The 13,389-nt window shown below is 51.5% G+C and overlaps 1 protein-coding gene across 1 annotated transcript; it reads right to left on the reverse strand.

Annotated features, from left to right (window-relative positions):
* Positions 1 to 10,356: 10,356 nt before the first annotated feature.
* MOGAT3 (monoacylglycerol O-acyltransferase 3) lies at positions 10,357 to 13,379 on the reverse strand. Its single transcript, XM_004482131.3, is given in 8 exon segments — positions 10,357 to 10,536; positions 10,621 to 10,683; positions 10,686 to 10,822; positions 11,324 to 11,498; positions 11,667 to 11,868; positions 12,518 to 12,588; positions 12,675 to 12,782; positions 12,950 to 13,379. Coding segments are annotated over 8 exon segments (1,341 nt in total). The 3' UTR covers positions 10,357 to 10,381.
* Between the last annotated feature and the right edge of the window lie 10 nt (positions 13,380 to 13,389).

A 13,389-nucleotide genomic window follows, 5' to 3' on the forward strand; every position in this document is an offset into this window, starting at 1 on the left:
GGTTCAACACAAGAAAATCAATTAATGTAATATACCACATAAATAAATGGAAGAGGCAAAACCATGTGATTATCTTGATCAAAGCAAAAAAATTGTTCAACCAACTCCAGCATCCTTTTTTTTTTTTAATTTTATTTTATTTATTCATTTTTTTAAAAATATTACATTCAAAAAATATGAGGTCCCCATTCACCCCCACCGCCCCCACCCCCCCACTCCCCCCACAGTAACACTCTCCCCCATCATCATGACATATCCATTGCATATGGTGAGTACATCTCTGGGCATCGCTGCACCCCATGGCCTGTGGTCCACACCATAGCCCACACTCTCCCCTAGTCCACCCAGTGGGCCATGGGAGGACATACAATGTCCGGCAATTGTCCCTGGAGCACCACTCAGGACAACTCCAAGTCCCGAAAATCCAGCATCCTTTCTTGATAAAAACACTTCAAAAGATAGGAAGAGAAGGAAAATTGCCCAATATGATGATGGGCATATATGAAAAGCCCATAGCTAACATTGTCCTCAATGGGAAAAGGTTGAAAGCTTTCCTTCTAAGATCAGTAACAAGACAAGGATGCCCACTGTCACCGCTTTCATTCAACGTTGTGTTAAAAGTTCTAGCTAGAGCAATTAGACAAGGGGATAAAAAGCATCCAAAAAGGAAAAATGGAAATAAAACTCTCACTATTTACAGATGACCTGATCCTATATTTAGAAAATCCTGAAATGTCTACGACAAAGCTACTTGAGCTAATAAGTAAGTACAGCGAAGTGGCAGGATACACAAACAACACACAAAAATCAGTAATGTTTCTCTACATTAGTATTGAACAATCTGAGGAGGAAATCAGGAAAATAAATTCCACTCACAATAGCAAAAAATAAGACTCAAATACCTAGGAATCAATTTAACCAAAGAAGTCTGGGACTTCTAGTCAAAAAACTACAAACAATGCTAAACGAACTTAAACGTGGGAAGCGGAGGTGGCTTGAGCGGTTGAGCTCCTGCCTACCACACGGGAGGTCCCAGGTTTGCTTCCCAGTGCCCCCAAGACAGCAAGCTGATTTATGGGCAGGTGCAGCGAGTTGACACAAGATGACACAAAAAGAGACACAAGGAAAACATCATTAGAGACACAACAAAGCAGGGAATGGAGGTGGCTCAAGCAATTGGCCTAAATATAAAAGCCAGGACCATTACCAGAAGAAAATGTAGGGAAACATCCTCGAGATCTTGTGGTAGGTGGTGGTTTCTTGGACCTTACACCCAAGGCACATACAACAAAAGACGAAAGAGATAAGCGGGACCTCCTCAAAATTAAAAACTTTTGCCCTTCATAGGACTTTGTCAGAAGGGTGGAAAGGCAGCCAACTCAATGGGAAAAAATATTTGGAAGTCACATATCCGAAAAGGGTTTAATATCCATGATATATAAAGAGATGCTATAACTTAACGATAAAAAGGACAAAAGACCCAATTTAAAAATGGGCAAAAGAGTTGAATAGACGTTTGTCAAAAGAAGAAATATAAATGACAAAAAAAACATGAAAAAATGTTCAACATTACTGGTGATTAGGGAAATGCAAATCAAAGCTACATTGATATATCATTTCACACCTATTAGAATGGCCGCTATTAAACAGACAGAACTACAAAGGTTGATGAGGATGTGGAGAGATAGGAACACTTATTCACTGTTGGGGGAATGTAGAATGGTACAGCCACTGTGGAGGACCTTTTTTTTTTCCTTCCCCTCCTTTCCTCCCCCTCCCCCGCCCTGCTGTTTTACTGTCTGTGTCCATTTGCTGTGTTGTCTTCTGTATCCTTTTCTCTTTTTGTCTTCTCTCATCTTTCTCCTCTAGGATTCACCAGGATTCATTCCTGGGGACCGCTGATGTAGAGAGTTTCCCTGTCAATTGTGCCACCTCAGTTCCTGGTCTCTGCTGCGTTTCACCTTTTTTTTTTCTTCTTTTTCTTGTTTGTCTTCTTTTTTTGTGTTTGTTTGTTTACTTCTTTTTCTCTGTAGGCTTTTTTAAAAAAAAGATTTATTTATATATTTCTCTCCCCTCCCCCCCCATCCCGGTTGTCTGCTCTCTATGTCCATTTGCTGTGTCGTCTTGGTCCGCTTCTGTTGTTGTCAGCAGCACAGGAATCTGTGTTTCCTTTTGTTGTGTCACCTTGCTGCGTCAGCTCTCCGTGTGGGTGGCGCCATTCCTGGGCAGGCTGCACTTTCTTTCATGCTGGGTGGCTCTCCTTACAGGGTGCACTCCTTGCGCTTGGGGTTTCCCGACGCGGGTGCACCCCTGCGTGGCAGGGCACTCCTTGCGCGGATCAGCACTGCGCATGGGCCAGCTCCACACGGGTCAAGGAGGCCCGGGGTTTGAACCGCGCACCTCCCATGTGGTAGATGGACACCCTAACCACTGGGCCAAGTCCGCCGCCTGCGCTTCACCTTGGCTCTCCCCTTCATTTCTCTTTTGTTGCATGATCATCTTGCTGTGTGACTCACTTGCGTGGGCAGTGGCTCAGCATGCAGGCACTCGGCTTGCTGTGCAGGCACTTGGCTCGCCACATGGGCACTCACGCGGGCACTTGGCTCACCATATGGGCACTCGGCTCGCCGCATGGTCACCCACGTGGGCACTCGGCTCGCCGCACAGGCACTCGGTTCACCGCGTGGGCACTGGCTCGCTGCGCAGGCACGCTTTCTCTTCTTCTTTTTCCAGGAGGCCCCAGGGGTCAAACCTGGGTCCTCCTATATGGTAGGCAGAGGACTTATCATTTGAGCCACATCCACTTCCCATGGAGAACTGTTTGGCAGTTCCTAAAGAAGTTGAATATACATTTGCCATGTGATCTGGCAATACCACTACTGGGTATATACCCAGAAGAACTGAGAGCAGTGACATGAACAGACATCTGCACACTGATGTTCATAGTGGCATTATTCAGGATTGCCAAAAGATGGAAACAACTCAGGTGTCCATCAACTAATGAATGGATAAACAAACTGTGGAATATACACAATGATGGAATATTATGCAGCTGTAAGAAGAAATGAAGTCACGAAGCATATGACAACATGGATGAACCTAGAGGACATTATGTTGAATGAAGCAAGCCAGACACAAAAGGACAAATACTGTATGATTGTGCTATTATGAACTAACTATATTGTGTAATCTTAATGGAATTAATAAATTGAATATGGTCAACAGAAATAGAATGAGGTCTGAGGATGGAAAGCTGAGGGTTAACTTGTGCTGAGTTGGTAAAAAGGATGTGTGTTAATCTTTGGGAATGAATAGAAAAGGTGAAAGCACAACATAATGTTTGTAACTAGCAGTGCTCTTATATGGTATGACAGTGGTTTAAAGGAAAGTCTAAGGTCATGTATATAACTAAAAGGAAAGCTAAAAAATGTAACATGGGACCGTATACCATAGCGAAACCTCCTGTGAAATGTGGATATGGGTAATATTGCAAATAAAAGACTGTTTTTCTTTGAAACGGAACAAATATATGTTAATGTTACAAGATGTTCGAATCAGACAAGAAAAACATTATGCTAAGTGAAAGAAACCAGACACAAAGTACTACATATTGTGTGATTCCAGTTATACAAAATGTCAATATAAATCAACTTATAAAGATGAGATTAGATTAGTGGTTATGTAGGGCTGGTGAAGGATAGAGGGATTGAGCGGTGCCCGCCAAGGGGTGTGGCGTTTTATCGTTTTGGAGTAATGAAATTGTTCTACAATTTTTTGTGGTGATGAACGCACAACATTGTGAGTGTACACTTTGCATAGATTGTATGGCATGTCAATATATCTCAATAAAACTACTTAAAAACAAAACAACAAACCCAGCAGTGGCATGGTGATGGCTCGGGAGCAGCCAAGGGACATTGTATTTCTAGGTGATTAGCCACACCCCGGGGACTGATTGGGGCAGGCTCCACTGCTCAGCGAGCTCAGCTGGAGGTCATGAGATTCAGTCTTGCCTCCTGACCCAGATCACTCAAGCTCAACCCAAGGCCAAGTTGATGGCTGATGTGGAGCCTTAGTCCCAAGTGACTGGAATCCCAGGGACGGCAGTTGCCGGGAAATGGCTAAATAATGTGTGCTTTATCCCTGTCTCCTCTTCAAAAGGTCTTTCGCAGTGTTTCACCAGGAGGCTGGACCTCTGGCACTAGATGTTGGGGTCTGGGGCCCGGCAGGCCGGTGGGATGTGTGTTACATGGACCTGACTCTTGGACTTTCCACTCTTCTCCAAATGATACTCAGCCCCTCTCACCGGCTCCCACCCAAGATGGAGCCTGGAAAACAGGACAGGAGGAGGAAATCGTGGGCAGGAGACCTTGACCCTCATTGGAGCCCGGCCTCAGAGCTGGGCAGGAGAAGAGCCTAGGGCAGTTCAGGAGGGGGTTGGGGCACGGCAGGGCCCCCGGAACCCTAGGGCGTCCAGCCAACCTGGGCTGGCTTCCTGGAAAAGAAGGCCGGCTGGGGGGGCGGGGCAGGGTGCCTGTGGCCCGTTGCAGTGGTAGGAGGGGTGCCGAGCTGGCCTCGTGAACACGGGGCTGGCCCTCGTTCACTGGAGCGGGCCTGGGGTCACTGTCATGAGAGGGGCACACGTGTGATTCTCAGGGGTGTCGTCCGAAGCCCCCCCGTGGCCCTGGCAGGAGCACACTGCATTCGACTTGCTGGACCTCACCCCGCCTCACCCCGCCCCCCAACACCCGGAAAAGGACACCAAGTCTCTCCCAGAGACCGAAGACTGGCCTCGACCTACCTGTGCCAATCACGTTCAGGGGTGGCCTCTCCCCACACCCCAGTGTTTCCACAAGGAGACTGTCCCCTCCCTTTGCTTCCGCTCTCCACTCAGACCAGACCTGGCCCCCGAGGCCATAAAATTCACCTACTGGGTGCAGGTACGGCGAGCACACTGTCCTGCTGGGCCTCACCTGGCCTCTCAGGCTCCTCTCCAGCCTCAGGTGAACGCCCACCCCGCGCCCAGGACGCGTCTGTTGAAGATTTCAGATGATGGCCTGATGGGGACCAAAGCCCCACGCCGAAGCCCCAAGCGTCCCCTGTCCCCCTGGACAGAGCACCCACCGCTCATAAGGAGGCCAGGAGGCTGGCGGGGCGGTCCACAGGGCTCTTCTCATCCTCACCACACCTCACCCTTTGGCCACCAGGCCTCCCTCGAAGATGATGTCTCTGCCCCACAGAAAAAGACACATGCTGTTAGTGTTGAAGTTCAGGCTGAGGCCATCAACAGAGAGAGAGGGAAAAAATAAAAATAAAAAGATACGATCGGGAGGGCCTGCATCCCCAAAGAGGGCCAGACCAGACACAGGCGACATTTGCAAAGTGAATGGTGAAGTGACTCTGGAGTCCCAGCCTCCTGGAAGAGGGGAGGATTTTGTGAGGCCTCCTAGAGGCCTGTGAGCTCGAGCCCCAAAGGGCAAGGCTTACCTTGAGCTCAGTGACAAGGGCTTTACTACGCCAAGGGCTGGGTACTTCCCAAGCGTGCCCTCCAGAGAAGCCCAGCAGCCAGACTCCCGGCTGGGAGCTGCTGAGACAGGGAAGAGGAAGGGCAAGCAATCGCACCAATGCCAGGCTGTGCTCCAAGGAGCCACAGCCTGGAGTTGTTTTCACCCTTACCCCTCCACGCTCTCCACGAATAATGGGATTCCCACGGAGCAACCTGTGTCAAGTTCAAGTGCAGAAGCCAGGGGCAGAGAGCAAAGAAATCACAGGAACTTCCAGTTTGACCTTTAGAAGAAACCTCCAAAGAATTCGTGAACTTGCCCATGAAGAAAAGGAATCAGCTTTAAACATCTGCAGGCCCAGAGAACACAAAGCTGTCCTATGACTCTCCATTCGAGAATTTTCTGTTCCCCTTCCCCCATCTCTGCTCCACACCTGATCCCCAAGGTTCATTAACAGCAGCTAGCAAGGACGTGGAGAAAAGAGGCCACCCCACCCCTTTCTACTCCCCCCTTCCCCAAGCCCCCACACACGGGCCACGCAGGGCCAGTGTGCAGCTCCCCTGGCCAGGGAAGAGAAAACGCCCGCCCTTGAATGACGATTGAAGTGTTGACAATGCATGGATGAAACATTTCTCTGTACCAACTTAAAGTGAATATAGAACTTCTTAGCTGAGAATGACCCAGATAAAGTCATGGGACGGCCCAAATTTTCATTCAGGGACAAGGGAAAATTCTTCCACTGAATAAATTTTATGGGACAGATGGTAGATAAATATAGTTGCATTTCAAGTTATTCTGAAGTCTTAGCTATAGGCACAAGGCCGAGAGCAAATACGACTAATAAAATCCGAGGTGTGCTACAGCCTTAGGCCTTTTACCAGGGCCGTGCCTGGGATGATGATGATAATGATGATAGCTTTTATTTTGTGCCAATCTTCATTCTAAGCATTTAAATATTAATTCATTTAATCCTCACAACAGTCCTGTGCTTACTGAGCAAATGAGTTTAGTGTAACACTGGGCACGATGGTTAGTTTCGTGTGTCAGCTTGACTAGGTACACTCATCTACTGAGCAACCCTGAAAGCTGGTAGGGTCTTTATTTTTCTTTCAAGATTTATTTTTTATTTATTTCTCTCCCCTTCCCCCCCCTTCCCCCATCTGCTCTCTGTGTCCATGCGCTGTGTGTTCTTCTGCATCCACTTGCATTATCCGGTGGCACCAGGAATCTGCATCTCTTTTTTGTTGCATCATATTGCTGCATCAGCTCTCCATGGATGGGCTGTGCTTTTTCCACATGGGGCGGCTCTCCTTACGGGGCACGCTCCTTGTGCGTGGGGCTCCCCTGCTCTGGGGACACCCCTGTGTGGCACGGCACTCTTTGTGAGCATCAGCACTGCGCGCGGGCCAGCTCACCACAGGGGTCAGGAGGGCCCTGGGTTTGAACCCAGGACTTCCCATATGGTAGGCAGACACTCTATCACTTGAGCCAAATCTGCTTCCCAAAAGCTGCTAGTTTTGAGTGAAGACCAGAATAAGAGGAGGCTCTGCCACAGGTCCAGGCCACCGTACAAGCCTCTCTGCCGCGTGGGCCATATGATCCCGCAGATCCAATGGTGCTGGAAGGGTCAGTGGTGAACAGAGTTGCTATTTGGGGCCTTTGACAGGCCCTAGGGGAGAATCATAGTGCAGACACTTACGATTGGCACAAAACCCCGCCAATCTCTGCAAACAGCTACTCTCCTTTAGAGAAACAGCTTTTGGCCTGCTACGAAGCCTTACAAGAGTCTGAATGCTTAACCATGGGCTACAAATTTACACTGAGATCTGAGCTGCCCATCATGAACTGGGTCCTCTTGGATCTATCAAACCATAAAGTTGGGCATGCACAGCAGCACTCCATCATCGAGAGGAAATGGTATATATGAGATCAGGCTCGAGCGGGTCCTGAAGACATCAGTTACAAAAGGAAGTGGTCCAGATGCCCATGGCCCCAACTCCTGCCACATGGCCTTCTCTCTCCCAGCCTGCAGCTATGGTCTCCTGGGGAGTTCCCTGTGATCAGCTGACTGAAGAAGAGGAAACTTGGACCTGGCTTATGGATGGAATTCCACCCAACATTGCTTCTGATCAAGAAACCCACTTCACAGCAAATGAAGAATTCACTGGTCTTACCACGTTCCGCATCATCCCAAAGCAGCTGGATGGACGGAACAATGGAACGGCCTTTTGAAGACTCACTTATGGTGCCAACTGGGTGACAATACCTCGCAGGGCTGGGGCGATGTCCCCCGGGGGCTGTGTATGTTCTCAATCAGCATCCGACCTGTGGTACTGTTTCTCCATAGCCAGGATTCTCAGGACCGGGTGGAGATGGGAGGGGCACCACTCACTGTCATGCTAGTGGCCCTCCAGAAACATTGTGGTTTCCTGTGCCCACAAGCTAAAGCCCTGCTACTCTAGAGGTCTTAGTTCCCAAAGGAGGAGTGCTTCCATCAGGAGACACAACAATGCTCCCATCAAACTGGAAGTGGACTGCCACTTGGCCACTTCGGGCCACTCATGCCTCTGAACCAACACGTAAATAAAAGAGTCACTGATGGTGGCTCTCAAGGGGAAGTAGGACTGCTATTACACAATGGCACGATGGAGGTAAAGACCAGCCTGGAGTGCAGGAAACCTCTAGGGCAGGGGTCCTTAACAAGGGGTCCGGGAGCTTGGAAAGCAATACAAAAAGCCATCATTCCTGTGGGGACGTATTGGCCTGAGTGTGATATATTTATTAAATGACACACAATATAGTATGGACTTAGTAAGGGTCATGGTTTCTACCTGACCGGCAAAGGGGTCCATGGAACGTAAAAGGTTAAGGAGCTCTGCCCTGGGAACGCCTTTAATCACCACGCCCTGAGCTTCAAGTCCAGGCATCACTGCAACGGCCCAACCCTGGCGGGAGCTCGAATGGCCCAGGCCCTTCAGGACTGAAGGTTTGGGTCCCCCCACCAGGCACAGCGCCACGACCAGCCAAGGCGCTTGCTGAGGGTAAAGGGAAATAGGAAAGGGCAGTGGAAGGAGGAGTTATAAACACCAGCTATGGCCACTCGATCAGTTGCAGAGATGAGAAGTACTATGCATATTTCTTCCTTGTTTTCTTATGAATGTTTGTATAGATACATAAAGCATTTTTCTTCCCTTACTTATCCCCTTAACATGTAAGTTTTATTAACTTTGTATCATAGGATTAAGTTAAAAGATATCAAGTCTGAGTGACTATTAGCATAGAGAGATTGAGAGGTGATAATGTTTTAAAATTTTTTGTCTCTTTTTCATGATTATTATTGAAATAATGAAAATGTTCTAATAATGAGTGAAGTGATGAATGCACAGCTATGTGATTATACCAAATAAAACTGAATGTACACTTTGGATGGATTATCTGCTTTATTAACATGTATCAATAAAATGATTTGTTTTGTTTTGTTTTAAACAGGGTAAATATTACCTAAGAACTTGCATGCTCTTCTGGGGAAACTGTTAGTGCATTTCTGGTTGGACATAGGAGAGTTGAATTATATTAGGGGAAAGTTACGAGTTATTGTTTTTATTGAGAGAGAAAGTTTAAGGAGATGAGTATGAGTGCCAAGTTGATGAGTGGTGGACTGTGATGGTTAATTTCACGTGTCAACTTAGCTTAAGTTTCAGTACCCAGTTGTTTGGCCAAGCAAGCCCTGGACTGATGGTTACTTGAGGGTATTCTGTGGATTTAAGTCATTCTCCACTTGATGACATCATGACCATTTACATCTGCAATCAACAGAGGAGACTGCCTTCAGCAATGAGAGGATTCTCCTCACCCAGATCCTTGGGAGGCCTTACAAGAAGAACTAAGGATTTCAAGAGTCAGAAAAAGGAATTTATAACCCTACTTCAGTAAGTCAGCTTCTGGGGGATTCACTGTCCCCTTCATCAGAGCTCTTCACTTGCAGCTTCTTCTGGGGAATTCGATGTCGCCACTGAATTCTCAACTGCCGCCTGCCCTTTGGAATTTGGCCATGTCAATCCTGACCACCTGCCCTTTGGAATTTGGCCATGTCAATCCTGGCAGTCTCTTGAGCCAATTCCAATTATAAACCTCTTCCTCTGGAGAACTCTGCTATACTGGGCTTGCCCGAGGCTTACTGCTGGTAAAATAAACCCCTGATCTTCCCAGCCCCAGGAAGAAAGGACGGGGAAGCTATGAACTTCACTCTATTTTTTTCTACCACTGGGAGCATTTCCTCCTCCACCCTGCTAGGTGCCCTTGACCAAGCTCAATTTTTTTTTTTTTTAAAGTAGGTACCAGGGAATGAACCTGGGACCTCACACGTGAAGCAGGTGCTCAACCACTGAGCTACATCCGCTCCCTAAGCTCAACTTTTTAATCATGGTATTCCACTAACTGGCCTATCTTTTCCACCTCCCCAAACCATGCTGTTCTTTGAGGCCCACCCCCCCCCCCCCGCTCTCCTTCCTCAACACTGACCTGTGGCCTACATGCTTAGCTAAGCAGGTGCCTCTATTCACAGGAGGAGGAGGGGCCCAGCAAAGGGGAAGCTCGTGTAGCAGAGATAAGGCCCCCAGTGGGGAGCATCCAGGGTCCTGATACACAGCCTGATGTAGCAACACTGAAGCACATTAGAGTGGGGAGGACGGTACCTGGGCATGCTCATTCCAGAGGCAGAGCGTGAGCTCCGCATGGGGCAAGTGTGAGTGGGCAGGCACCAGAGTCTCTGAAGGGGTGGTGGGCAAGAGCTAGTTTTATTGGAGGGCCTAGAGTACAGCTGGGGTGGAGGGCTCAGTGCCCGGGCGGTGGGGGCTCTGGAAGGAGTGGCAGGGGGGCTACACGAAGGTGAGGTGGGTAGAAGCAGGGGCACCACAGCTTTCCTTGTGCTCCTCAGACAGTTGCTCCAGAGCGTTCAAGCAGAGCGCGTGATAGTGGCTGACTTTCTCTTCGGTAGGGTTGAGGCACCGGGGCACCGGGATGGGGCGACCCACTGCAGGGAGGCAGCGGTGAGGAGAGAGGCCCCTGCTGCCCACCCCGCCGCAGGCAGCGTCCTTCCCCGGGGCTGGACACTCACCCACCGTGGTGACGGGCTTCGCGAAGGGCAGTAGGCCCCAGGAGTTGGCCGAGAAGAAGCTGCACCCCAGAAGAGGCATGGGGCAATGTGCGTGAGCTTCTTGAAGGCCATCTGGCACAGGAGCTGCCAGGAGTCTTGGTCAAAAGCCTTCACTTTGAAGACATTATTCTCCCCGAAGGAATACATCGGCACCAGGGAGGCGCTGGGGAGGGGCAGCAGGAGAGAAGAGGGACTGTCAGGCTAGCAGCTCCTGCTCTGCCCCGAGACAGGAGCCTCGGCTGGCAAGCACTTCCCCACACCTCCAGATTCCGTTTTCCATGGCCCTTGGAAGGAAATGACTGTGGCTTCAAAGATCTACAAGAGCTTCTAGATCTTCTATTACTTGAGAAACAGTGGTGGACTAGTCTTTACCATGAGGGCATTATCGCAAGAAAGGTAGGGCCCCCACCCAGGACCTGCCTCTGAGATGGGGTAGGAGAGGGGTCTGAGGCAGGGCTTGCGGGCCCCATGCCCCTGCCCCTCTTAGAGCATGAAGAAGGTACTGGAACCAGAGCACAGGGCTTGGCCCAGTGGAAGCTCTTAGGTGCCAAGAGGGCACCTGCCAGGTGCAGGGGCTGGCGCTGAACTCTGCAGACACGCAGTCCCACCTACAGTGGCCGGCATGGGGACTGATGTGACCGGCCTTGCCCTCTGCTCCACTCGCCCGTGCCGCAGCGCCAGGTGCACGAAGCCCCTGCACTTCAGGAGAATGAGGCAGGGTGCGCCCGGAACCGCGTATGTGGCCTCTTGGGCACCCCTAACAATGATGACCACGGCCTGTTCACTCTGGGACTGGAACAGGATAAAGTCCAGGCTCTCAGTGTTCACGGAACAATGCCCTGTGGTGAGGGCACGTGGCGAGCAGTCGCCCTCCAACCCCGTCATCCTTCTATCCCGGAGGGAGGATGGGGGGCACTTTCGCTCCACCGCTATTTAGGCCAGGTCCCTGCTCTGGGATGGGTACAGTCTGGCTAGTGGGGACCTCCTCCCTCTCAGCCGAGGCGCACCCAAGGCCAGGAAGTAGTCCCGGTGGAGCAGATGGTAGAGGCTGGCCATGGTGGCCCCCATGCACCCAATCCCGGGGAAGGGCTGGGAAATGCCGTTGCCCTCAGTGGCGAAGTTACAGAAGGTCCCGGCGCACATGATGCCGTGCGGGTGCACACCGATCACGTGGTTCTGGTTGGGGGGCAGCTCGGCAGCTTTCACCAGCTTCGGAGCGTCGGGCAGTGGGGAGGGAGGGAGGCAGGAAGCCAGTTGACCAGGGCTGCCCTCCGCCCCATGGACTTCAGAGTTTAAGGCCCTAGGGTGGGATGGAGGGCACAGGGGACCCACTTTTTTTTTTTTTTAAGATTTATTTATTTTTCTCTCCCTTTCCCCCTGCCCTGGTTGTCTGTTCTCTGTGTCTATTTGCTGCGTCTTCTTCTTCGTCTTCTTCTATTGTCAGCTGCTCGGGAATCTGTGTCTTTTTTGGTAGCATCATCCTGTGTCAGGGTTCCGTGTGGGCGGCACCATTCTTGGGCAGGCTGCACTTTCTTTCCCACTGGGCGGCTCTCCTTACGGGGTGCACTCCTTGCCCGTGGGGCTCCCCTATGCGGGGGACACCCCTGCGTGGCAGGGCACTCCTTGTGCGCATCAGCACTGTGCATGGGCCAGCTCCACACGGGTCAAGGAGGCCCGGGGTTGAACTGTGGACCTCCCATGTGGTAGACGGAAGCTCTAACCACTGGGCCAAGTCCACTTCCCGGGACCCACTTTTGAGCCCCACTCCACCCCCTGCCCCAGTGCCTGAACTCTGACCTCCCAGGCCCCAGGAGTGGGAGCCTGGGGTGGGGAAGGGGCAGTCTCTGCAGACAGCGACCTTGATAGGGAAATAGTCCCTTAGCAGTTTCCACAAAGTCCAGTTCTGCACCCTCTCGAAACGCCTTCCACCTGTGAGCAGAGAAATACGGGCGAAAGAAACCCTGGAGGCACCCTCCCCGCCGTCTTTCACTTTAGGGGCCATGACCAGAGCTCACCTCGTTTGGGGGTGTCCCAGTCCAGGTAAAGCCACATCAGGGAGCAGATGGCGAGGGGCCAGAACGGCGTGAAGAGGAGAGAAAGGAAGAGAAAGGAGAAGGAAATGCCTGGGAGGAGGTGGGGGAGACAAGGGGCTGGCTTGGCAGAGCCGGGCGTCCACGGGCCTCTCCCTCCACTCCCAGGGGCTCTCCACACCACCCCCTCCGGGCCCAGCGCGGGTCCTTCCCCTTCTTTGGCCCCCAGGGCTCCAGCCATCCTCCCTCCCTCCTCTCACCCAGGAAAAGGAACGTGAACACAAAGGAGAAGGCACCGGCGATTTCCAGCCAGCGCCTCCACGGGGGCTTCGTGGTGGAGGAGCGCCCCGGGGCTGCCGCATCTCCCAGCCCGGGAGCTCCTCTCCAGCGACGGGACGCCAGGCCCCCGGAGGACACGTGGCGAGGTTGAGGCCACCGGGGAAGGCCTTGCCCGCCCTCCTCTCCTCCTTCCAAGAAGCGTGTGAGGGCGCGGGGGTGGCGGCAAGTCCGTGGATCCGAAGCGCCGGGTATCCCCGGCTCCGACTGACGTCCAGCTTCTGGGCCTGGGGATCTGGGCTGGCCGTGGGGTGGGCGGGGCTGGGGGTAGGGGGTGCGGCGGGGGGCGGGGCGGGAAGGAGGCGGGAGGGCGCGACACGAGGCGCTGGGGAGCTGGCCCGCGGGGTGCTCCATCTCTAAGGTG

The sequence above is a fragment of the Dasypus novemcinctus genome, chromosome 23, assembly GCF_030445035.2.
Source record: "Dasypus novemcinctus isolate mDasNov1 chromosome 23, mDasNov1.1.hap2, whole genome shotgun sequence".
NCBI lineage: Eukaryota > Metazoa > Chordata > Mammalia > Cingulata > Dasypodidae > Dasypus > Dasypus novemcinctus.